The sequence below is a fragment of the Oppia nitens genome, unplaced genomic scaffold (genome assembly GCF_028296485.1).
Source record: "Oppia nitens isolate AA-2021 unplaced genomic scaffold, nextdenovo-longstitch-racon4-pilon3 scaffold32_pilon_pilon_pilon, whole genome shotgun sequence".
In the NCBI taxonomy this organism is placed as follows: Eukaryota; Metazoa; Arthropoda; class Arachnida; order Sarcoptiformes; family Oppiidae; genus Oppia; species Oppia nitens.
This window is the reverse complement of record NW_026533213.1, coordinates 965,537-992,610: the sequence shown is the minus strand read 5'-3', so window position 1 is coordinate 992,610 and position 27,074 is coordinate 965,537. Positions and strand designations below refer to the sequence as shown.

Genomic DNA, 27,074 nt, shown 5'->3' with positions numbered 1-27,074 from the left:
ATAGTCAGTGTAGGTCAATAAGATTAGAAATTGAATATAACGAAATATTTACTGATCAAAATATATATGTAATACTACCAATTGTCATTACAATATTAATGTTTAATTTTATCTTATGTGTACGACTTATGTATATACGTAAAAGAAGTCGATCTAATAATTTAAGACAAATTAGTCTTGAAATGTTAGATCAGACAGCAGTTTAAAATTATTAACAAATTGTAAATTTTGTAAATAATTATTTAGACAAAATTCTTCACAACGGCTAGTCTAAATGACTTCGATAATGAGAGTAATAATCATATGATTACAGACTCTCAAAATACTGATGAAAATAGTGATGACAATTCACTAAACTTATTGAACATTTGTGAATCCCTCAATGAAAACGAAGACGATAATTTTGTTGATGCGTCTCCGGAACCACCTGTTCTGACCCGATACGATCAGGATACTTTTGATTATATTGATGAGTTAAGAAATTTTTGGTTACAGGACGATAATCCCCTTGTAAACAATACCTCTACTGCCCAAAATATTAATATAAGAGAAACCTCATTACCTAATAATCATTTCTTTAACAACCATATAAATCAATCGACTCCCTTAGCTCAATCTAGATTGATAGCAAGCTCTTCTAGATTTCTTAATAGAGATACTAGAAATAACATGACTACTCATAATAGAGTAAGACATGAGGTTCAACCTGAAGTGTTTTTGGGTGACGGTAAACAAAATGCATTGGGTTGGCTCAAGAGATTTGAAGCTTTATCAGTTCACAATGAGTGGGGTACAGATGAGATAAAGATAACAAAGATCTTAGGGTTTTTAGATAAATATGCACTAAATTGGTGGGATACACATAAATACTCAAATGGTGAGAAAAGTTGGAATGATATTAAAACTAGTTTCATCAATACTTTTGATCCAAATTATGCTAATAAATTGGCAATACAACAAAAGTTAAGGGAAAGAAAATTAGGTGTAAATGAAAATGTAAATATCTATTTACAGGATATATTGCAATTGTGTTCTCAATATGATAGTGATATGTCGGAAGAAAGTAAAATAACTTATATAATGTTAGGATTACCCTATTATTATGTACAGTCTATTACTATGTTAGATCCCAAAAATACATTAGAATTGGAAGAAAAATTAAACAAACTAGAGTTTGGGTTAAAATATCAGTTACAATATAATAACCCATTAACGGGTACTGAAGTTCAAATTAATCAAATTAAACCAGAAAAATTCGATAAAATAGAAAAACAAAATAATGAGGTTTTAAATAGATTGGATAAAACATTAATGAGATTAGAAACAATAGTAGACGTAATGAAATTTCGTCAAAATCAGTATCAGAGACCAAGTCCAGTCTCAAATTATAATAATCGTCAGCAAAGTACTAGATTTAATCCTAGAACAAATAACGTAGAGAGAAGTTGCTATAATTGTGGTGATAGAAATCACATGATTAGACAATGTCCTGTACCAATTGCTAGTGTTGTTAAATCAACACCAAACGCAATGCCGAAAGAACCTTGTCCTCTAACAGACCACCCAAACGGGCTGAGGCCTCCAAACTAAAATTGGGGGCGAAAAACTCTAATGTAATTAAAATGGTAAACATTAATTTGTTACCAAAAAATAATGTGAACATAAATGTATATGTAAATAATGTCGAAACTCTAGCTTGTATAGACAGCGGAGCCGGTATAAGTTTGATTAGATTTGATTTTACTGAAAAGTTAAATCAAAAAATTATATATAGTAATAATCCGAAATATGGTTTATTACCAAATATGAACAGAATATTGCTAAACAAAATAGTTAATGTAAATATAAAATACAAACAATCAAATATAACACTTGAGCTTTTTGTTGTTGATAACATGACTAACACTTTGTTGTTAGGATGTGATTGGCTAAGGAAAAGCGGAGCTATAATAAAATTCACTGAAATGGGTGCGAGAGTATCAGTAAATACAATTAATTATAAATTTTCAAAATTAAGGGTTTTAGAAAATACTGTCTTAAGACCAATGCATTGTTCATATGTCAAATGTATCAGTGACTTACAAGAGGGTGATTTTGTAACGGAACCATCTACTTATAAAGACAAATATCCTAAAATTCTTATACCTAAATGTGTAGTTACAATAGAAAATTATGAGACGGCAATCCCTATTATTAATGTCACTGCTAATGAACATGTACTTTATGAAAAAACAAATATAGCTATTCTTGAACCATATTACGAAGAAGTAGAACTAAATAATATTAGTATACAAGACTCAGAAAATTTGCAATCAGATGTTTGTTTTGACATAAATCCTAAATTATCAGATATACATAAACATATTATTAAAAAGTTTTTAAATGACAGAGTTAAACAGTTTGCATTTAGTGAAAATGAGGTCACTGAGACTGAGATATTTGAACATAGCATTGAAACAGGGGATCACCCACCTATTTACTTAAAACCTTTTAGAGCAAGCCCTAAAGAAAGAGATATTATAGAAAGCCAAATTAAAGAATATTTAGACGCTGGACATGTAAGGCCAAGCCAGTCTCCATGGGCCTTTCCTATTGTTGTAGTACCCAAAAAAGGAAATAAATGGCGAATGTGTATAGACTATAGAAAATTAAATAAAATAACTCAAATACCTCACTGGCCACTACCTACATTAGAATCTATCTTACAAAGCTTAGAGGGCATGTCTATGTTTACTACTCTTGATGCTCGATCAGGTTATCATGCAGTCAAGGTCAAAGAGCAAGACCAACCAAAAACTGCATTTATATCACATTGTGGTCAATACCAATGGTCTCGAATGCCTTTTGGTTTATCAGGCGCTCCACATACTTTTCAACGTATTGCAGATTGTTTACTAGCCGGACTTAATTATTTAATGACTTTATGTTACCTTGACGATATTATTATTTATAGTTCAAATTTTGAACAACACATGGATAGATTAACAATAGTTTTTGATAGATTCAAACAAGCTAATATTAAATTACACCCAGAAAAAAGTTCTTTTTGTTACAGTGAATTAAAATTTTTAGGTCATATAGTATCAGCAGAAGGTGTGAGGGTTAATCCAGATAAAATCTCTGATATACTTAAGATACCACCACCTACCTGTTTAAGAGCTGTTCAGAGTTTCTTAGGGATATGCAATTTTTATAGACGTCATATTAAAGATTATTCATTATTAGCAAAACCAATGACTAACTTAACTAAGAAAAATGTTAGATTCGAGTGGACTAATGAATGCAATGATGCTTTTATTAAGCTAAAAGATTGTTTAACATCCGCTCCAGTATTAGCACACTATGACCCTAAAAGAGATACTAGAGTTCATTGCGATGCTAGCTATGATGGCATCGGATCAGTCTTAGTACAAATCATTGATGACAAACCTCACCCAATAGCTTATTTTAGTCGATTATTAGCACCTGCTGAGAAAAATTATAGTATTACAGAATTAGAAGCTTTAGCTATGGTTAAGTCAATTGAGAAATTTAGACCATTTTTATTAGGTTTAAATTTTACAGTTATTACTGACCATAATGCATTAGTTTGGTTAATGAATAGTAAATGTAATAATGGCCGTATAGCGCGTTGGTATATGTCATTAGAAGAGTATAGACCTTTTAAAATCGAATATCGTAAAGGTAGAGTGCATTCCGATGCTGACCTATTGTCACGGTATGCTACACGAGAACCCTTAGATAAAGATGATGAGATTAGAATTTTTAACATTGAAGAGAAAAATTTATCCGAATTACAGGTTGAAGATTCATACTGTAAAAAACTCATTAATTTAGTCCAGGCAAATAAAACTAATAAATATTTAATTATAAATGAGGTGTTGTATAAAAAAGGTTCAAAAAGTAATTTAATTGTTTTACCTAAAGATCTAAAAAATGAAATAATGTACCAAACCCATGATCACCCAACCGGTGGCCACTGTGGTATATATAAAACTTATGTGAAAATTAGAGATAGATTTTATTATCCAAAATTACTTGACATAGTAAGAAAGTATATTAATGCTTGTCCTGAATGTAATGCATCCAAAAGACCAGTTAAACCTTTGAGAGCTGACCTTAAGCCATTACCAATTGGCAAAATATTTGAACACGTAGTATTTGACTTTTTAGGTCCCTTACCTGTGACTGAAAACGGTTATGATAATATTATTGTAGGTGTTGATATTGCTAGTAGATATCTTGAAACTAGAGCTGTAAAAGGTGCAACAACAGAATCTGCCTTAAAATTTATGTTAGAAAATATAATTCTAAGACATGGTTATGTAAAAACAATATCAAGTGATAGAGGTAAAGCTTTTATTTCTGAGTTGTGTCAAAAAGTATTAAAAACATTAAAAGTTAAACAGTCATTTACTACTGCTTATCATCCACAAGCAAACGGTTTAGCAGAGAGAACTATTGGTACTATAGTAGGAATGATAAAACATTACCTACAAACCGATCAAACACTATGGGACAATTTTTTACCTTATATTACATTTGCATATAATTCGTCTGTACAGTCTTCTATTGGCTTTTCGCCTTTTTATTTAATTTATGGTAGAGATCCAGTATTAGGTTTAGACATTCCACTAAATATTGATACAAATATAAAATATGGTAAAAGAATTCCTATATTTATTTCTGAAGCTCGTGATATAGCAAAAGCTTGCTTAGAAAGAGCTCAAGAAAATCAGGCAATTATATATAACCGTAAAACAAACGTAATTAAATTTCAAAAAGGCGATTTAGTTTACGTATATTTTCCCACAAGATATGTTGGGAAAACAACTAAATTTTTAAATAAATGGTATGGCCCAATGGTCATTACTCATGTATATAGTGACGCTACATACAAAGTTCAAGGCGTAGTTCATAGCGGATTAATAAAAGTATTTTCTGTAAATATTCAAAGATTAAAACCATATAGAGGTACTATAGTAGACCCCACTGTATTAGACAGTTTAGATATTACAGAATTGCAAAACGAATTGCGTGTTTTAGATGAAGAACCACAATTCAACCTTCTTAGCAATGATGATCAAATCAATGTAAATACAGAACCAACTGACCCTTCAAATGAACCCATAATTGAATCCCAAATTAACATTAAATTAAGTAAACCAAAAAGAGGCAGACCAAAGAATAGCCTTAAAAAACAAAAAGTGATCGTACCTTATGTGACTAGATTTGGTCGTCACAGTAAACCTAGAATTTAAAACATTAGTTTAACTTTTAACTGTATATATGTATATATATAATTTATAGGAAAGTGTAATAACTCATGAACACTAATAAACACGATATCAGAGATGTAATTAACACAATTTCATCGAGATCTCATCTGCCAACACCAGATTATTATTACCGAAAATTTCATAATTTCTATCAATGTCGATGTACTTTATCCACTGAAAACGAGACAGTAGTGTTTTATGGTACTGGTGATAATAAATCTGAGGCCCAAAGAATTGCATTAAAACATATGCAAAATGGTTTTCAAATTTCGATTATGAAATTTAAATCCTTGTGTCGTATTAATTGGCGACCGATCAGTAAAATTTGGGAAAGATTAAAATGGACTTTATTTCAATTAGAATTAAATAAACCCCAAATCTATTATAACAACAAAAACAAATACTTTTACGTTGTACATATAGACTTAGATGTGTATGTAGTAAATAGAAATATAGATATTGCAGCCAAAGATTTACTCCAAATAATTTACGTTAATCAACATACTTTACCTGTTGAATTAAAATTAACTCTAGAGGGTGGTATTTTATATACTCCTTTACCTAGAAATAACATATCAAACCTGTATAGAGATTTACCTCTTAATAGAGAAATCCAATTCAGCAAAAATGATGAACTTTGATAATTTTGAAAACACTGCCGTACCTGAGTCTATCGATGAAGTAGAAGAATATACTTTTCAGGAACTTTATCTAAATATTGAACAAATTAAAAGATATCAAATGAACTTAGATAGAGTTTTACAAGAGTTTCCTAATTTAAATTTCGAAAATCGTATCGAACTCTTGCAATCAGCCTATACTCAATCAATACATTGTTGTGAACAATGGATATTTTATATCAGACAATATAGCATGAAAATAATTAAAAAGAAAGTATATTTAACTAGAATTTTTAATTGTCAACGTGAATTGCGTAATCAGATATGGGACATTAAAAGATTAAGGGATTTAATTCTCAAACAAGAAACATCTATACCTAGTAAAGCAGTGAATTATTTACATGGACATGATTTAGTCCATAGAGAAACTAAAGTCTTTTCTCAATTACATGCATTACATTAGAACTACCATAAAATGAGTTCACAATTAATTACCTTAGAAATAAGTGACTTATTTAATATTGAGAGACCTTTTAAGCCATATTTTTGTCCTTTTGATGATGAACATAATTACCAAGCTAACGATATTATTAGAATGACTAACACACGTGCAGATGTTTTTAAAATATTCGATAATATTGATGATTTACGTAAGCATATAGAAGAATGTCATTTCCAGTACTCGTTATTTGTAAAATTACCTTATGTTAATGCTCTTATAACTAGTCTATGTAACTACCAATTAACTCTAGCAGAATGTATGAATAGAGACAATGTGATCTTACCCAGAGGTTATTTTGTTAATCGTACACTTTATATGGGTTGTCGTGTTTGTGAGATAATAATGACATTGTATCAAGATCATATAGAAAAATCTGTAAACAATATTAGTATAACAGATATAAGTGTTTTAATGGGTAGTAAATATCATTTATTTGAACATTTGGGATATAAACCTTTTTCTTGTACAATATGTAAATTCAATGGTAATTTAAACTCATTTATATACCCAAACCGCTCATCGAGACTTGAAGTGGTTAGAGAACATGTCTCCAATGCACATAACCTTAATTTTAATATTCAAAGTCCAAAATATGACTTTTTAATAGATAATGATAAAATACCAGAAATTGAAACCAATTTTTCAAACCCATTGACTGAAACTGGATTTGAGAATATAACTATAAATCTAACTGAAAACAATATACCTTATCAGTTTATGAATAGATTTATATTTTAATAATCAAATTTATTTCAATAGAGTGATTTAATAAATCAAGATAATTAACTGTTAATAAAAAACTATGAATTTAAACAAAGTTAAAGATCTAATTTCAACAATTAGTGCAACCCACAGACAGCTCAATGTTGAAATAAATTTATTGCAATCACATATCACTAAAACCGATTATCTAACTTTGTTTTCTTGTTCATCATCACTTAAAGAAAATTTAAGTGCTATTAATCGTGTTGTAAACAATTATAATGACATTGACAAATCATCACTTGGCTTTGTGACACTGAAAGCCAAAGAAATTAAACTTTTAAATGAATTAGACGAAATTCAAAAAGTACTTTATAAAAATGTGTAAAGTTTTTGATAAATATTCATTTATAAAAGTAACTATACATCAGTCAAACCATGAAATTATTGTTTCAATAGATTTGTTAAGAGACAAAATTTTAGATAGACTAACACATTTGAAAAGACTTGATTCAAACTTTTATAAGAGTGAAATTGGAAAATGTTGTGAAGCTTTTCAGGCATATTTTTATGCAAAATCGTTAACATTTACTACAGAATTTCTCACACCTGTTGTAAAATACAAAAGATTTTCACAAAGACTTGAAAACTTTATTGAACTATGTTCCCGTTTAGAACCTCCATTACAAATCTACAAATGTGATGATGTTTCTGAACATTGGCCTAACTGTGAACAGTGCAAAGTGTATATTAATCCTAAAAAACAGTTCATAAWACTAATTAGTAAAAATGTCTGAACTTGACCAGTCTCACATCTATTGGCCCATGCTAGAACATGAAATCAAAATTATGCATGAGCTTGATCGTAAACGGTTTAAATTAAGAAACATTGACCCTAATAATTATAAGCTAATGGCTTTCAGTACAGCATTAAGAGATCTATTTAATGAATTAATACGACTACAGAAATTTATTTTAAAAGGATTATTTCTTAGATATATCATTCTTATAGAATATCAATATATCAAAAATGATTTTATTAGATTTATAAGTAGATTTTTACAATGTATTGATTACTATAAAAATCTAAAAGCAAAAATACTTCAATCATTTAGTTTTCTTACTGAAGATAATATTGATACTTTTTATTTTAGTAATCAGCAATTAGATAGATTATGTCATTACAAAAATTATTTTATTCAAGATTATAATAACCATTTAAAAAATGAATAATCTTAAGAAACAAATTATTGAACATGTCGTCTATTCTTTGTATATCAGAAACAAAATTATTGAATACAAACACATGAAAGAACAAAACATATTAGTAGAATTAAGTATTATTGATAATATAATTATATTATGTGAACAAATTAAAAATTTATTAGATGAGAGAATTGAAATACTTTATAAATTTACTCTGAAATACACAAACAAATCTGTATTAGTCGTTATGTTAGATCACATTAACTTTTTCTTAAAGTTAATTACATTAAAATTTGAAAATACAAAAAATTATTTAATAACATATAATGTAAATTTTACAAGCCAATTAAAACAAAAATTTCATTGGGATCGAGACCTCCTAATGTTTCTATTAACTCAATGTAAACCGGAAATCGATTAATATGCAAGCATTCTTACAAAATCTCGACTTTCATTTGCAACTAAGACATCACTTAGTGTTGTATAACATGAGATTACTGGCATACAAAAACTGTTTCACTAACAATATAAAAGCACTTGTAAATGCATTAATTAAGACAAATGAGCTAATTTTAAAGTTCGAGGATTTAGTAATTAATATCTTACAAACTATAAAATTTTCCCATAAACCTAAATGTTGGTCAAGAACTTTATTATATAAAACTATTTCAGATTTAAATCAAATTTGGAAACACCAATTACATTTACAACAACTGGTGTTTCAACGTAATACTTCAATGCATATTGAAAAAGTGATAATATTTGCCCCATTTAATAACTAAAATATTAGTGTAATATTTATTAAGTACTTGTAAACATTAGTGATTTAGTGCTTAATAATTTGCTAATAAAACTTAATTGTGACCTTTTTGTGTAACTGTTGTCCCAAAATGATTTTAAGTAGAACTGAATTAAAACTTAAAAGAGGACATAGCGAGTGTAGACAACGTTTTTACAGTACACAAATTTCAACAATTCATATAATTAAAACATTACCAGAGATTAATAATATACCACTATTAGACAAACTTGAGAGAAAATTTAAGCAATTATTAAAAATATCCTCAAAACTTGAAGAGATTTATATAAGATTTTTATTGAAAGATAGTGAACAATATTGTGGTGACACACAGACCTATATCTTTTATGCAAACGAAGACATTATTAAATATACACACAAAGTTAACAGCTTAGTTGACGAGTTTATATTTTTTAATCCCGAAATACGTGATATCTTTAAGAAAATATTACGTACTCAGTATTATTATAAAGATTACTTCACTTGGCTTGTTGAGCAATATCCCTAAGTGATTAACTTCGTTGATATGCTTAATCTATTAGACTTGCCTATAGACATTTTAGAGTATCATATTATTAATCGACTTAATTTATATGATCGTTTAAGAGCTATAGGTGTGAGCAAAGCATTTGACAATATATTATATGATACGCCCATCAATATAAATTTAAATAATAGATTTTTAAGTGAAATTACATCAACACCTAAATCACTAAAAAACTTATTAAAATTATCTAACGACATTAAGTGTATTAATAAACTATCAATTAAGGTTTTTCATCCGTTAATAATTTTATTTTTGAACATTATTGTCAAAAAGAATGAGAGAGAAACCAAACTTAATAAAGTTAATAAACAGTCTATTTTAACAAATGTGAAAGAATTTAAAATAAGAATACCACCGTCTTACACTTTTGTTGACCCTATTATTTATTGGTGTCTTCATTACTGTGCCCCATCAATAAAAATATTGTACTATAGTGAACATTCAAACTGTGACTTAAAATATTTACTTTATAATTATATTTCATTTAATATAATTAAACTTGATTTTCTTTTAATTTACACACGCGACCATAAATTTACAGAAGGTTTGTGTAAAATATATAATAAACAAACGCGTGACAAATATATTGCCGACTTTTTCAATTGTGAAGAAGAAAACTTTAGAATTTGTGAAACAACTCAATTAGCCGTAGAGTATTACGATGAATCTCTTAGCGCTAACAACTATTTAATTGAAATCTTATCCCCATCCCTAACCCAACTGTGTATTCATTCTTATGACAGTGACGAAATAAAAATCCAACACGTCGAACAGTTTATTTTAAAATGTGAAAAACTTAATAAACTTTTAATCTCAGGATTTCCAATTGATGACATTAATAGTTTATCATCACTTAATAACATTACTACAAAATTCAGTAATTTATTTGTGCTTAATATTGATATTACTGTCTATTCAGATCAATCAATTATTGAATTTTTGCAACCTTTAAACAAATTAACTAATCTAATTGACTTTACATTGAATGGCTGGTTTGAAGAAACAACCTGTGTGCCATCAATTATTGTTAAACCCTTTAAAAACCTTAAATACTTTACGTTTAACGGTTATCAAAACAAATTTTCTACAGGGTTTTTCAATTATTCTATACTAAATTATATTACTAAATATTGCCCTAAAATTGAATATTTAGATATAGATTTTATATTTGCTGACACTAAAGACCGTCGTTTTTCATTTAATAGTGATTTATTCAAAAATCATAAAAAGTTTTATTTCAATAAAAGAAAAAGAACTTTTGAAACCTTTTTAAAGAATTATAATACCGGCATAAGAGGACTGGTTGAGTTAATAAGTAAAACTAAAATTGCATCAATAACTTTAGTATGCAATTTTAATTTAAATAGTTTTACTAAAAAACAAATTCTCCGATTAGTCAAACATAAGAAAACTAAACTTTATTGTTTAGAATTAAATAATTATAGAATTATTTAAAAATGTCTCAACCCAGTACCAGTCACAATTGTGACGAGGATTGTCCATTATATGAGGATCATAGACCAGAAACACCCAATCCTCCTATATATTTACCCAAAAATCGCAAACCTTATGATAATTTAATAAGGAAATATAATCGAAAATATAACAAAAATTATATATTAAGACGAGACATAGACTTTGGAACAATTAAAGTCGTTGTGAGCAAAAATAATGATGTTTATTATCAACAATTTATTTTTGGTCCTCGAAAATCCTCTATTGAAAACAGAGAGCCTATGATATTTTTAATTAGTTCATCTCATAGCCCAAAAAGATCTCTTATTTATAAAATAAGATCTGAATATACACTATTATGTATACTTAATTATTATAAAACTAATATGTTACCTTTTAATTATATAAAACCTAAATATTCAATAAAATTAACCAAAACCATTAATAGTCAAAAATGGTTTAAACGTAGTGTAACAAAACGCTATATTTGTATATACTGCAATTTATTAAATGAAAATGGATATTACTTTACTAACCATATTGTCGACGAAATTAATAAGAATGAGATCACACATTTGTGCAACAACAAGTGTATTTTAATGTGTGAAACACATGATCACTGGCATAATAACAACCAAATTTGCAACGCAGAATGCAAACTATTTTGTCTTAAAAATAGTTTCGCAAAAACTTTGGAAACTACATGGCTTCCACAATTCACCCGTAATCATTGTGTTAATAAATTATGTATTTATTGTCTCAAATTAACCGACAGTAATGAATTATTAAATATATTAAAAAGTGAAGACATATCAAATGTCTTAAACACTTTCTATAACCATATTAATATGAAATCAGTGTTGTGTTTGTTGTGTCGTGCGAAACATTTTAGTCAATACAAAAATGGACATTCTATTGACCATTATATTGCAAATGATCTAAGTATCATTATTGATCATTTGATATCACACCATGTGACCGATATCCAAGAACCTCTACATCTGGAAGTCTCTACATTTAATTATGGTGAAGACATCACAGACGATGCTTTGACATGGATAAGACGGTACTTCTATGATGTTGGAGTAACGAAAATTGAAGAAATCATCAAAAGCAACATCAAGAAAGCATCACCGGATTCAGTTGTCTATTCATCACTAACAAAGGCGATATCGGATATGGGAACACTGGGTGAATTTAATTCGTTTTATACCATACCTATTGAAGCTGATAACATAGCAGCCGATGATATAATCAATGACTTATTTAATAAACTTAATTAATAATTTGAACTTACTTATATAACCTTATAAACAATGTTTTTATTATATAAAACAAACTTTATAGTCAACCAATTATTGCAACCAAATACTATAATAATCAATATACTTACATAATCTGAATATTGTATACACAATTTAACCCTTTTATAATTATATAATATACACTTATTATCCAATATTTTAGTCCTAGTATACTATTTACTATATATAAATATCACAATTAATGAGACTATTCTGATATAATTTATATTATTATATAACCGTAACTATGAATCTATTATTATATAATCTATTAATATATTTTGTGACTTACATTACATTACATGCAAAACTAAAATAACCAATTCATATATTTGTATAAATATTTCCCAATATAAACACCTATTAGTGTAACTTAATATTATACTCTAATCAATATTATATAATGAATATTTAAACATATTTATTATAACATTTATATTACATTTATAACAATTTTACTTTATATCCTATTTAATAATTGATGTTTTTAATGTTTAATTGTAATTTTAATCTTTATAAGCGGACAGATATCATGAGATTCGAGTCGAATCTACAGGGAGAAGGGAGTGATGTTATAGAAAATATTGACATACAATAGATTTATAATACAATACACACACATATATATATATATATATATATACTTATATCAAAATATACTAACAAATAAATTTTTTAGATGCACCCTAAAATTAATACATAATATACTGCATATAACATCTACATACATAGTGCCAAAAATCCAAATTTCTTTCCCGTACTGTAATATAAATCTATATAAAATTTCCCCTATCCGGTGCCAGAATTACCAATTTTAGACATCAATCATTACATAACATAGCATAAATAGTATTATATTGTAGTGTTTTTTGGCTCCAACGCATCACTAGTATATACCTTACCTCCCTTGAAAATTTATATTGATGCGACCGAGACTATAAAACCCCAAGTATCCTCAATGATAGAATCATTGAGATACTGGTAGTCACAGGCATAAGACTAGTACTGCTAAGAGCCGTTAGCAGATCAGTTCTCTCCCCTTCTGGTTCGACCCCCTTCTCTGATATGGTCCGTATACTTGGATGTATACACTTATGATGTCTTTTCAATAAAGCCTTTGGATTTCAATGTGAGTTTTTACCTTTTATTGTCTTCTACTTTTCTAAGCGACCTAAATCCGTGGGTTCCCGCGTCGGGAGCTCCAGTATCGTAAAGGTCCCTTCTTATCTACATTAAGGTAAGATGACTGGCCATCGGGTCCGCCGTGTCGGGGGATCTGGTCGGTTATGTTGTCAAGCCTTCCCGCGTAAATAGCTAATGGACGGAGCCGCCGTGTCGAGGGTTCCGGTCCAGTTATGTAACCTTACCTAACCATACCCTATGATGGTTGGCCATCGGATCCGCCGTGTCGGGGGATTCGTACGGTCCTGCCGTCATTCCTTTACCTTTGATAGTATGCTAACGGATCTGTCGTGTCGAGAGATCTGTACGGCTATGCTGTCCTCATCCCTTACCTCCTTTGACCTATACTTAGTTATTGTTGGTATAGACTACTATATGTGTCATATGGAAGTCTCCGACATCCCCGAGATTGTACCAGGCCGCCGAAGGCTCTGCCCGATTTTTCGGCAATAGTCCTACGTTTTAGTGAAACAGTTGTAGTTTTGTCGGTTCTCAGTGTTATTTAACACTAATAGTCTGACCTTAAAATACAATTTACTAGGTGATCCAATAGTTGCTGTCTTCGTGACAATAGCACTAGTTTGGTTGATTGTTGTAATTATCGGCTATTTGAGTGAATGTGTGTGTGAATGCATGGCAGTGGATTTCTCGAGTACATATGTGCTTTCGCTAACCTAGTTGGGAAATGCATAGTTACTATTCGATACCGACTGACTAGGCAGGCCAGTGGTCCCAAGAGGGTTCCGGTCTCCCGATCGCGTGATTGTGTGTTAATAGCCGATAACGGACACTGAGTTTAAGACCGTACACATACGCTCCTCAATAGTGATCCGAGAGTATGGTTAAGGTTTGCCTTAACTTTATGAGTCTATAGTCACCTTCGGGATTGACTGACCCAGTATAAATAAATATTTGGACACCTAATAGTTTATTGTTGTTACATATGCACTGTTCTTACAATATCACGGCCAAAAACCTAAAGGTGATGTCAATTGACCCCGGAGACGACATAGTTATGTCTGACCAGATTTAACTGAATACCATATGTGAGATAATAGAAATGTTACGATAATTATGTAATACTGTCGGCAATCTGTCGGTCATGTATTGTCTTTATCGTACTTGAGTGTATGATGTGTTTCTATAGTTTTACGTTAATTTATGTGATCGGTGACTCTCCGGCGATGCATTCGTTGACCGATGCGGCGGCGGTTGTGTACGCGACACCGCTTGCTGTAGTTGATGAGCGCCTTGTCATTGCCGCCACCACACATACAATTTTGTCTAATATAGTCCTTGTCTATGTATGTTAGTTGAGTGTAATTTTGTTGTCTATTGTTATGATATACAGTACAGATTAGTAGTCCAGTGATAGTCACCGTAACACAGGTTTCGGGTGATATCATATTTCACCGACGAGTGTCGGGTAGGGTTTAACTAGTGTTTAAACGCCTTTATTTAGTGCCGGGTAGGCACGGCTGGAGAGACATAGATGGGTTAGATTCCCCCAGAGATTGCTTGTGACGATCCCATGGTTATGTCATCAGAGTCAGAGGACTCTGATTTATAGTTTGGCCACAGGGTTGGTCAACGGGTATAGCATTACTTATCCTATAGTGGGTATTTGAATAGACTATACGCCGGTTTTACCGACGGTAGTACCGAGTGATGGTACTGACCATTAGACTCAGTCTTACTAGTAGATTGGGTATTGAGTTGCATGTTTTGGTTAGAGGGAGGCTTTGAGGCTTCTCTCGTTGGCAATTATTGGTAGGGCCCGACCAGTTAGTCAATCGTTATGTTTTAGTTACCAGTTTATAATTGCGACAAGACATTTGTTGTCATTGAGTAATGTCGGTTTTTGTTTGTTTTAGCGCAAGTGTTGCGGCTAGCCAGCCATTGTATGGATGCTGATAACACTGTATCGTCCTGTCTTCAGTATACTATAGTTGTGTCACGTGTAGTGAGTGACCAAACTAGTAAAATAGTTTTTACTGGTCTCAGAGCTTCTGACCAGACCCGAGTGGTACAGACTTCGAGTCTTAACTCTCAAAATAATGAGTCTGTCTTAACATTGAATAGTGTTTCGTTTGATAGTAAAGGTCAAATTGAATTAAATAATCTCAGGACCAGAGATAATACCTTTTATATAATTGGTCCGCAAAGTAGTAATGTCTTAATTTACGATCAATCAGACATAGATTGTATTAATAATTGTGTAGTAAAAGCTAATATTGTGCCCAATGTACAATTAAGACAACCTAAACCACTACAGGAGTACTGTGCCAATAGTGGCGGCCATTCCAGTGGTTTACGTGAAATCATTGCATGGAAAGTGAAGCGAGTAACTCACCCCAAAAATTCTCATGAAACATCTAAATAATCAACACTTTCCAGATATAAATGGCAATGCTATTAAAATAATATTGAAACGGTATAGAAATAGGATATATTATAGTTATAACAGTAATGATAAAATCTACTCATTACAATATAATAAAACTAAACACTTCAATAATTTTTAATATTTTTCATTATAATTAACAATAAATATTTAGTCACAGTTTTTGCTATCATTAGAGATTAACATATTTGTTAAGTTAAGATATCAAATGTTGATTATAAAAAATTACAAAATAGATAATAGTAATGTATTTTTTTTAAATAGTGATAGCTACCTGTAATTTTACATATAATAAAAAATGATTATTACAAATATATTCAAAATAATTAATTGTAGTAATAATAGTTTCCTCCATTATATATATATGTCCAGTATATCGTATTTACAATATGTTAACTATGTTTTATGATTAATAATATACTGCATAGAAATTTTAACACTGATATAATTACCATTTAAATGTGAAAGTGATAAATTTATAAATTTATTATATATACAGTATTTTAGTATACCAACACACTATGATGATATATAACCAAACATAATGACATAATTGGCCCCAACATTGTATGTGTTTGATTTGATTTTTTTTGTTGTTGGAGGAAATATATTAAGTTAGGCTTATAAAGCGGAAACAACTAAAAGTGTAAAATAAATATATAATTTAATATATATATATATATAAGTGTCATCCTATGTTATAGTACAACATTAATCATTGAACGTTTTATTAATGTAGATAAAAAAATTACTAATCTTTATTAAATACAAAAAATAATACTGTAATTGATACAGGATAATATCACGATCATAATATATTTGTTGATAATATATTATATCTATATTACTGTTTTGCTAGACTAAATTTTTTATTTTTGACTTATTATAATAAAAAAATAATGATAATCTTAATAATTTTATCAACAAAATAAAAGTCATAATAATATATCCGGTGCTGTGATGTGTTAATATCATATCTCTGTAATAATTTTTTTTGGTGTAAAAATATAAAAGAAGATTTATATCAAAAATTTGTTGAAACAATTATAATATAATAATATGACATATGACTGATAATAATTTATTTTATTTTTCTTTAGTTAAACATTAATATGTATCAGTCAAGTGTTGCTAACAATTTATGACAACACGTACACAGATAGACATATGATATGATATTATATAAGTTATATATATATATATCTTATTTGTTATATATATTAATACCAATATACAGTAAATATATAATAGTTATTTATAGCATATTTACAAGTTTATGACAATAATGTGATAAATATAGAAAATAATTTATATTTATCTGTTAAGTAAAAATTTTTTTCAATACTTAGTATGTTTTGTTTTTTTTAATTAATGCAACAAAATTTAATAAAATATTTCAACATTTTTTTTTCTGCTAAAATTTTGTGCTAATATAAGTTGTTTTTTTATTGTTATTTAGCAGATATTTTGTATTAGATTACATTTAATAAAATGAATTTATAAAATTATTTAGTTTTTTCTATTAATAAATTGTCAAATTTTGTTAATATTTAAATATTTTTTTTTTTGGAATTTATATATTTAAATAACATTTAATTAAAATTATATTATTTTACAGAAAAAAAAACTTTTTATATATATATTTTTATTAATATAAATAACATATATTTTAATTTTCAAAAATTTGTTTTTCAAAAATAATTAATTTTATTTTTCCAATATAATTTCATAAGATATTTATTTTATAGTTTAATATTGACATTAAACAGCATTAAACTTAGGAATTTATATTTAAAATACATATATACTGTATATATATATATATATATATATATATATATATATATATATATATAAAATTATTATCTTTTTAATCATTTACAATTAATTTGTTTATTTAAACATTTAACTAACATTTTACATTTAATGTGTGCAATTACAACCGTATTAAAAAATATTTATTTTTGTTAAAATATATTGTTTTTATTCTAGCAAATATGACAAATTTAAATATTTTATGCAATGTTGAATATTTTTTAAAAAAACAGTAATTGTTTTTTTAAGTAATTAGTTTTAATTTATTTATATTACTATAAAATTCTCAATTAAAAACCAATAATTATAAGCTAATTGCTAGATAAATTACCCTTATTAGTTTTAATAGACTATAAATATGACTATTTATTTTTTTTAAATTTTATTTTTCTTATTTTACATTTAATGATAAATATTCAAATTTAATGTAAATCTTATTTATTTTGTATTGAATCATATTTAACTATTCATAATAGTAGCTATTAAATAGTACTATAAATTTTAATACAATAATAATTACTTGTTTATTGATTTAAAAAATTATCAGTACTGTTTTGATCAAAATTATTTTATTAAATACAAAATAAGCAAATATTTTTTTAATTAAAATATAATATTATACATTTATCATCTATTTTTATACTAATATTATTGTATTTAATATAAATATTAATAGTATCAATAATTAAAATAACATTAATTGACGTCAATAATATATATATACGGTATATATATTTAAAATTAATTAAACACTAATTATTATATAATATATAAAAATAATTTCCATCCTTCAAAATAAAATAACAATTAACTCTAATATATATTTAATTATTATTTTTGTAAAGTTATTTTCAATGTTAAATAATATAATGATATAATATATTATGTAATAGATATGTCATCTATTAGTTATTATATAATTAATCTATTGTCGTAATAATTAACTATAATATATTTTTCAATGTTTTACCATTTAAATAGAATATTATTATTATTTATAGTATTTATAGTAGTTATTATAGAATATTTATATTATTTATTTGTTATTAGTATATATGTTGATAAAAAAATATTATTTATTAACGTTATACTATATAATAAAATTTTTAAAAGTCAAAAGTTTATTAAGCAATAGACGTTTGATATTTGATTTTCTATTTTTAACATAATCTATGTCAATGTCTTTTATAAATTTTACATATTATTTTTATTTTATAACAAATGAGATTTATTTTATTTTTATAATATATATTTATATTAAAGACATAATATTTTTTTTTAATGATTTGTTAGCAAATTAAAAACATTTTATAAAATACAACAATTTTATTGTTTAATAATAATTTGAAATTGTTTTATTAAAACTATTTTATATATTGATAAGTTAAAAATTAATATTATTTATGAGTCCCAGTAGGTCCCTAATTGGGATGGACATTATAATCGGTACATTAAGATAATAATGTATTACTTTTTAAATATATAGAAACTAGCTAAAATTTATAATAATACTACTACTAATAATAATAATAATAATAATATTCAATGTAAAAATATAATATGTACAGTATACATTTTTTAAAAAAATAAATTAGCATATTATATAACAATTTTACGAAAATATTGTTATTATTACTGTTGTTGCTATTATTACTATTATTATCTATTTTATGGCACTATGTTATCTAAATGTTATTACTATTATTATTATTATGTCTATAATTATGTCACAATTATAGACTTAACAATAGTTTACCGGAATATTCCTGTTGTTGATATCCGTCCATAACTTGGACGACCTTCAACTGTCTATACATTAGACATTACTCCTACCCACCTCATCCCCTACACCTCCGAAAGTGTTGGTCCACAAAAACGGCTGGTTTTACGGATGGTGCGACTTATTATTAGTATCTGTTTATACTAAGCACCGGTAGTTATTAACGTGGAAACAATGCTCCAGGTATATGGGCTCTACATTTAGATGATGAAGTCCTCAGACTGTTAGGACAGTGCGTTCATCTGATGTTTTTTTTTTCTTCTTCGGCGGCTCTGATTTTGATATCCGTGCCATACTATTGTGTGTTCACTGGCCCGTCATATACGTCGGCCTGTCTATCATATACTAGTCTATATGTAGGTCTATAGCTATCTCCAGGATGTACTACTCTCTTGGCGATCGATGAACTCAACCGGCAATTATTGTCGACTGTTTTTTCTTTTGGTGAAGATATCATACCTGAGCGCCGCCACAGGTATAGAGAGAGAGAGAGAGAGAGAGAGAGAGAGAGAGAGAGAGAGAGATATGTAGATTAAGTGTTTGTTTGTTTGTTTTTTTTGTGGATAAATTATCGCCAAATGATAGCCGATTTGCTAGAAATTAGACAATTAATCGATAGATAAAATATTGTTTTATTTTTTTTATGAAACATTTGATTTTATTATTTTTGTTATTTTAAAGAGAGAGAAAGAGAGAGAAAGATTTTATAAATTTAATATGATTTATGACAGATATTATATTAGCCGTTAGAAAAAATTTTATTTATTTTTATATTAAATATAAACAAAATTTTAAAAAATATCTAATATTTTATTTGTCGAAAACATTGCGCTGTTAAGTGTCAATAAAATGTGTTTTGTAATCAAATGTTTTTATTTTAATACTATTACTATAAACAACAATAACAATAAATTAAAAAGACATTTCTATAGCAAGTTTTAGGTTATATTTTATAAATTTATATTTATTTTTCTACTTTTTTTTTGGTATTATTTTTAATAAATAAAATAATTATACTAATTAAGGTATTTAATTATTGCATTAATATTGTAAGTTTTTTCTTATAATGATAAACTAGATTTAAATTAAATTATCAAAATTAACCTAATTGAAATTGCTCCCATGGGGGGCTTACCAATAAAACATATCTTTCATGTAATCTATATATGTATATGTATATGTATATGTATAATGTATATGTATATGTATATGTATATGTATATGTATATGTATATGTATATGTATATGTATATGTATATGTATATGTATATGTATATGTATATGTATATGTATATGTATATGTATATGTATATGTATATGTATATGTATATGTATATGTATATGTATATGTATATGTATATGTATATGTATATGTATATGTATATGTATATGTATATGTATATGTATATGTATATGTATATGTATATGTATATGTATATGTATATGTATATGTATATGTATATGTATATGTATATGTATATGTATATGTATATGTATATGTATATGTATATGTATATGTATATGTATATGTATATGTATATGTATATGTATATGTATATGTATATGTATATGTATATGTATATGTATATGTATATGTATATGTATATATATGTATATGTATATGTATATGTATATGTATAATGTATATGTATATGTATATGTATATGTATATGTATATGTATATGTATATGTATATGTATATGTATATGTATATGTATATGTATATGTATATGTATATGTATATGTATATGTATATGTATATGTATATGTATATGTATATGTATATGTATATGTATATGTATATGTATATGTATATGTATATGTATATGTATATGTATATGTATATGTATATGTATATGTATATGTATATGTATATGTATATGTATATGTATATGTATATGTATATGTATATGTATATGTATATGTATATGTATATGTATATGTATATGTATATGTATATGTATATGTATATGTATATGTATATGTATATGTATATGTATATGTATATGTATATGTATATGTATATGTATATGTATATGTATATGTATAATGTATATGTATATGTATATGTATATGTATATGTATATGTATATGTATATGTATATGTATATGTATATGTATAATGTATATGTATATGTATATGTATATGTATATGTATATGTATATGTATATGTATATGTATATGTATATGTATATGTATATGTATATGTATATGTATATGTATATGTATATGTATATGTATATGTATATGTATATGTATAATGTATATGTATATGTATATGTATATGTATATGTATATGTATATGTATATGTATATGTATATGTATATGTATATGTATATGTATATGTATATGTATATGTATATGTATATGTATATGTATATGTATATGTATATGTATATGTATATGTATATGTATATGTATATGTATATGTATATGTATATGTATATGTATATGTATATGTATATGTATATGTATATGTATATGTATATGTATATGTATATGTATATGTATATGTATATGTATATGTATATGTATATGTATATGTATATGTATATGTATATGTATATGTATATGTATATGTATATGTATATGTATATGTATAATGTATATGTATATGTATATGTATATGTATATGTATATGTATATGTATATGTATATGTATATGTATATGTATATGTATATGTATATGTATATGTATAATGTATATGTATATGTATATGTATATGTATATGTATATGTATATGTATATGTATATGTATATGTATATGTATATGTATATGTATATGTATATGTATATGTATATGTATATGTATAATGTATATGTATATGTATATGTATATGTATATGTATATGTATATGTATATGTATATGTATATGTATAATGTATATGTATATGTATATGTATATGTATATGTATATGTATATGTATAATGTATATGTATATGTATATGTATATGTATATGTATATGTATATGTATATGTATATGTATATGTATATGTATATGTATATGTATATGTATATGTATATGTATATGTATATGTATATGTATATGTATATGTATATGTATATGTATATGTATATGTATATGTATATGTATATGTATAATGTATATGTATATGTATATGTATATGTATATGTATATGTATATGTATATGTATATGTATATGTATATGTATATGTATAATGTATATGTATAATGTATATGTATATGTATATGTATATGTATATGTATATGTATATGTATATGTATATGTATATGTATATGTATATGTATATGTATATGTATATGTATAATGTATATGTATATGTATATGTATATGTATATGTATATGTATATGTATATGTATATGTATATGTATATGTATATGTATATGTATATGTATATGTATATGTATAATGTATATGTATATGTATATGTATATGTATATGTATATGTATATGTATATGTATATGTATATGTATATGTATATGTATATGTATATGTATATGTATATGTATATGTATAATGTATATGTATATGTATATGTATATGTATATGTATATGTATAATTAATCAATGCTATTACTACCCAGGGCCTATCTATCGGCAATGTTGCTAATATTGTAATAAATTTATTTCACTCTACAGTATCTAATACAGCAATCATTGATACATGTTTAAGAAAAAAAAGTTAAGCAAATAAATAAATATCTATATATTTATTTGTATTATTATTATTATTGTAATAGTTTATATAATAGTATAGATTTAATTATTTTTTTTACTAATAAATTATTTAATTAATAATTGATTTTTACAACAATTTGATATATTTAAAATTAAAAATAATGTACTAATATAATAAAGTATATTAACAACAATAGTGGTGCTATCTATATGTATAAATACAATTTAAAATTATTAAACTTTATTTGATAATTATTTGTATTTATAAATTATTTTTAAAAAATATTAATATTATAGTTTAGTATTCAAAAAATTAAAATTATTAAGATTTATAAATATATTGTTAAATATTTATTATATTAAAAATAAATGATAATCTAATAAACACCAATTCTAGACATTACTATAAACTCTATAAACATTTAAAATAAAATACTATAAATTTTAGTAATATTTAACAAAATTGATTGTTTAAACAAAAAAAAACAAATATATTTTTATAGTTTATAATATAATTTAATATAATATAAACTTTATATATTACAAAATTAATTTAATGTATCTGAGTATTAATAAATGTATTGAAACATGTTTACCCTAACGGCCAGTTTTCGTTGATTTTGTTGATTCAAGTTTTACTGTTGTGACGATTGTGACGCAAATCATTAGCCAATTGAATCAGATCTAGTCTATGATTATAGTACTGGTACTGAATGGTTATGTTAATTAATAGCATAACCAATGCACAGTCGGCCACCGTATAGGACAACAGTGTCGGATGAGCTGACAAATAGAAAGCATCGCACATAACTGAGCGCATCCATTGCTGATTGACGGCACCCGACACTGCATATCGGACAGCAAATAGCAATAGTGCACTGTCCACACACACACAGACAGCCAACGAGTCGTTTCAATGGATAGACACGATCAACATAGTCATCAATAGTCGATACGGTTATGTAGTATTTGACTAAAAATTTGCCGATTGTATTGATAGCCGTATAAATGTTGTCAAGTTTGTCAAAATAGTTGGTATAAAAATTACTGCTAAATAAATATAACAATTTTGTTTTATACATTTTTATTTTTTAAATATGTAAACTATTTAACTATTAATTTTCAAAATATATTTAATAAGACATTAATATTATAAGATATTTAATCAATTAATAACTAATATTTTTTTTATATGTTTGTTAATATATAAAATATATATAAATGCATAAGTGTAAATGCTAATCATTGAACTATTAATAAAACTGTATTTTATAATAATATCAATTAAATGTAATTGTAATCACAATAAACTTTTATATATTGATTTTTTAAAAACAATATTAAGCCAATAAATTATATACAAAATTTTAAGGGCTTTTAGTTTAATAAATATAATTAGTAGTAATAGCTAATAATAATAACTAAAAATAATATTATATTTTAATTAATAATATTTGACAACATAAATTAACATGAAATTATCCAATTATCTACTAAATTATTTATATTATGTAAAATTAAAATCCCATAAATACACAATATTAATAATGATTATATATAATTATATTTAATTAACAGTATATTATAATATGTAATTATATCAAATAATATTTAAAATCTATTGATTATAGATTTTATATTAAATACGATATTAACATTTTATGCATTTATGTTACAAATAAAATCATATTATTTAAAATTTAGAAATTTTATACTAAATATTATAGATATTTTTGAAATATAATATAATATAAATTCAATATATATTTTTTAATTAAAACTATTTCTAAAAAAATCTAGTTTGTAGTTTAAATTCAAAATTATAGAAAAATATAAATAATTGTTTATCAAAAAATAACTGATTTATAAAATTATCATATAATAAATAACTATCAAATTAACTAACAAAACAACAATAATATGAAAAATTACTTCATCTATATTGTTATTTTAACATGTAAGTTTTTTAAAAATAAATTATTAAACTATCTATTTTTTCATATATTAAAATAGTACAGTATATAGTTTAACCAAAAAAAAACAAAAATAATTAAATTTTTTAGTAACAATCATAATATTACAATCAAATGGCACGTACTCTGCAGACATACCGCACGCACGTATTGGTCGCTACCCGTACTTGAATGACACCGATTGCGGTAAAACCCGTGAATCTCCACTATTTAGTGACCAATGTTTCAAATTTCACAAAACGTTTGACGCGAGCGCCGGCAGTGTTATAAACGGTCGTTTTGCCCGCAAAGGAGATCTCAATTTTTTGGCTTATCTTAAGTTTCAATTCAAACTATTGGCTACAAAAAGGTTAGGGTTTGTAGGCATATGGTGTTAGACATTAAATTAAAGTCTATAATTGTTTTTGGGCACACAATCAATAATATGATTTTTGTGTGAATGTATATTATAGGGCTAAATATATAACCAAATTTTGTTCGGGAGTCATAATTAGTCAACAATGGATTATGACGTCCGCCCACTGCATATAGTATGTAAAATATATACAAACATTAAGTTACTGGTGTTTAGCTATACTTCTAGTAATGATAAGCTATATATATAGTATATTTAAAAAAATTATATATTGAATAATTTAGTTAATAATTTTTTTATGTAATTAAAAAAATTTTAAAAATCTTAATGACAATTGTTATATTTAGTTGCGATGCCACCCAGTTTAATTGTCCGGCATATGTTTATGCCTATCTGGGCTATGAATCGGGTGATGCTATTGCCAACGACACGGGCAAACCTGACGCCCGGCCCTACATAGTACGCGAACAGTACGGGTTTCCGGCCTATATTTTTGGCTACGACATCGGCAGATATGATATAGGATTGTTACGGCTGAGAAAATCTATTGATTTCGGTGATCGCCAACTGGTCAATTCGGTTTGTATGCCCGAACGAGATATATACGAAACTGGCGATGAGCTGGCAATGACCAGCGGTTGGGGACCGATATCTCCAAACGGTACAAATCCCGATACGGGACATATCATGGGTTTTATGCGTATTGTTTTCAACTCGACACTATACCAGCAGCCAAATTGGACAGACGCTGAACTCTGGTCAGTAATAACTACGAAAAGATTTAGCCAAACGGGAACTGATGTCTGTGAGGTACAGTATGTTAGCTATTATTGTATATAAATTAATTTATATACAATAATAATATAATATAATACAGATAATGTTAATTAAAAGTTTAAATTTGAATTATATCCTGTACAGTTAACTTTACGCTAACTTAGTATACAGTTACCTAATATTAGGTAAGTTATATAAAGTACCTTGCTAGAGCATTACATAATATTACTCAAAATTAAACTTTTAATTGACATTTTCTGTATTAGTAGTAATAAATGTGCTAGCTAATTATTGATGTGCTAATTAATTTATTTTTACAATTTTATTATTTAAAATATATCATTTAAATATACACATACACAAAAATATCCAGGGTGATTCAGGTGGACCATTAGTACAGTATGTTAACGGAAGGGCTGTCCTATTGGGCGTATTTTCGGGTTTTAATAAATTTTTAGATGTTTTGTGCGGTACTACTGATCCCGAATTGAATACCTATTGGGCACGAGTTTCCTATTATACCGATTGGATTGTCGAAACTATTGTCAATAGTACGACCAAAAAGCCTTATTAATTAGTTTATTATTTTTTACATTTTAAATTTTTTTATTAAATATTAAATTTAGGTTACATTAATATTAACTAATTAAATATATGATTAGTAAATTTATTATGATTAAAATGTTGAGTATTATTGTATATTA

At 26.2% G+C, this 27,074-nt stretch overlaps 1 protein-coding gene across 1 annotated transcript; it reads left to right on the top strand.

The window, feature by feature from the left end:
- The first annotated feature begins 19,997 nt into the window (after positions 1 to 19,997).
- Positions 19,998 to 26,944, top strand: LOC128956749 (lectizyme-like). Its single transcript, XM_054302463.1, has 5 exons — positions 19,998 to 20,070; positions 25,371 to 25,587; positions 25,691 to 25,768; positions 25,941 to 26,403; positions 26,744 to 26,944. Exons 1-5 carry the CDS (start codon positions 19,998 to 20,000, stop codon positions 26,942 to 26,944), a joined length of 1,032 nt encoding a protein of 343 aa, XP_054158438.1.
- The last annotated feature ends 130 nt before the right edge of the window (positions 26,945 to 27,074 follow it).

Excerpts from the sequence above, each read along its gene's own strand:
- LOC128956749 (XM_054302463.1), top strand. The coding sequence starts at position 19,998 with ATGAACTCAACCGGCAATTATTGTCGACTGTTTTTTCTTTTGGTGAAG. Across the intron at positions 25,588-25,690 it reads AAACTATTGGCTACAAAAAG|GGCTAAATATATAACCAAAT; the intron begins GTTAGGGTTTGT and ends TGTATATTATAG. Across the intron at positions 26,404-26,743 it reads CGGGAACTGATGTCTGTGAG|GGTGATTCAGGTGGACCATT; the intron begins GTACAGTATGTT and ends AAAAATATCCAG.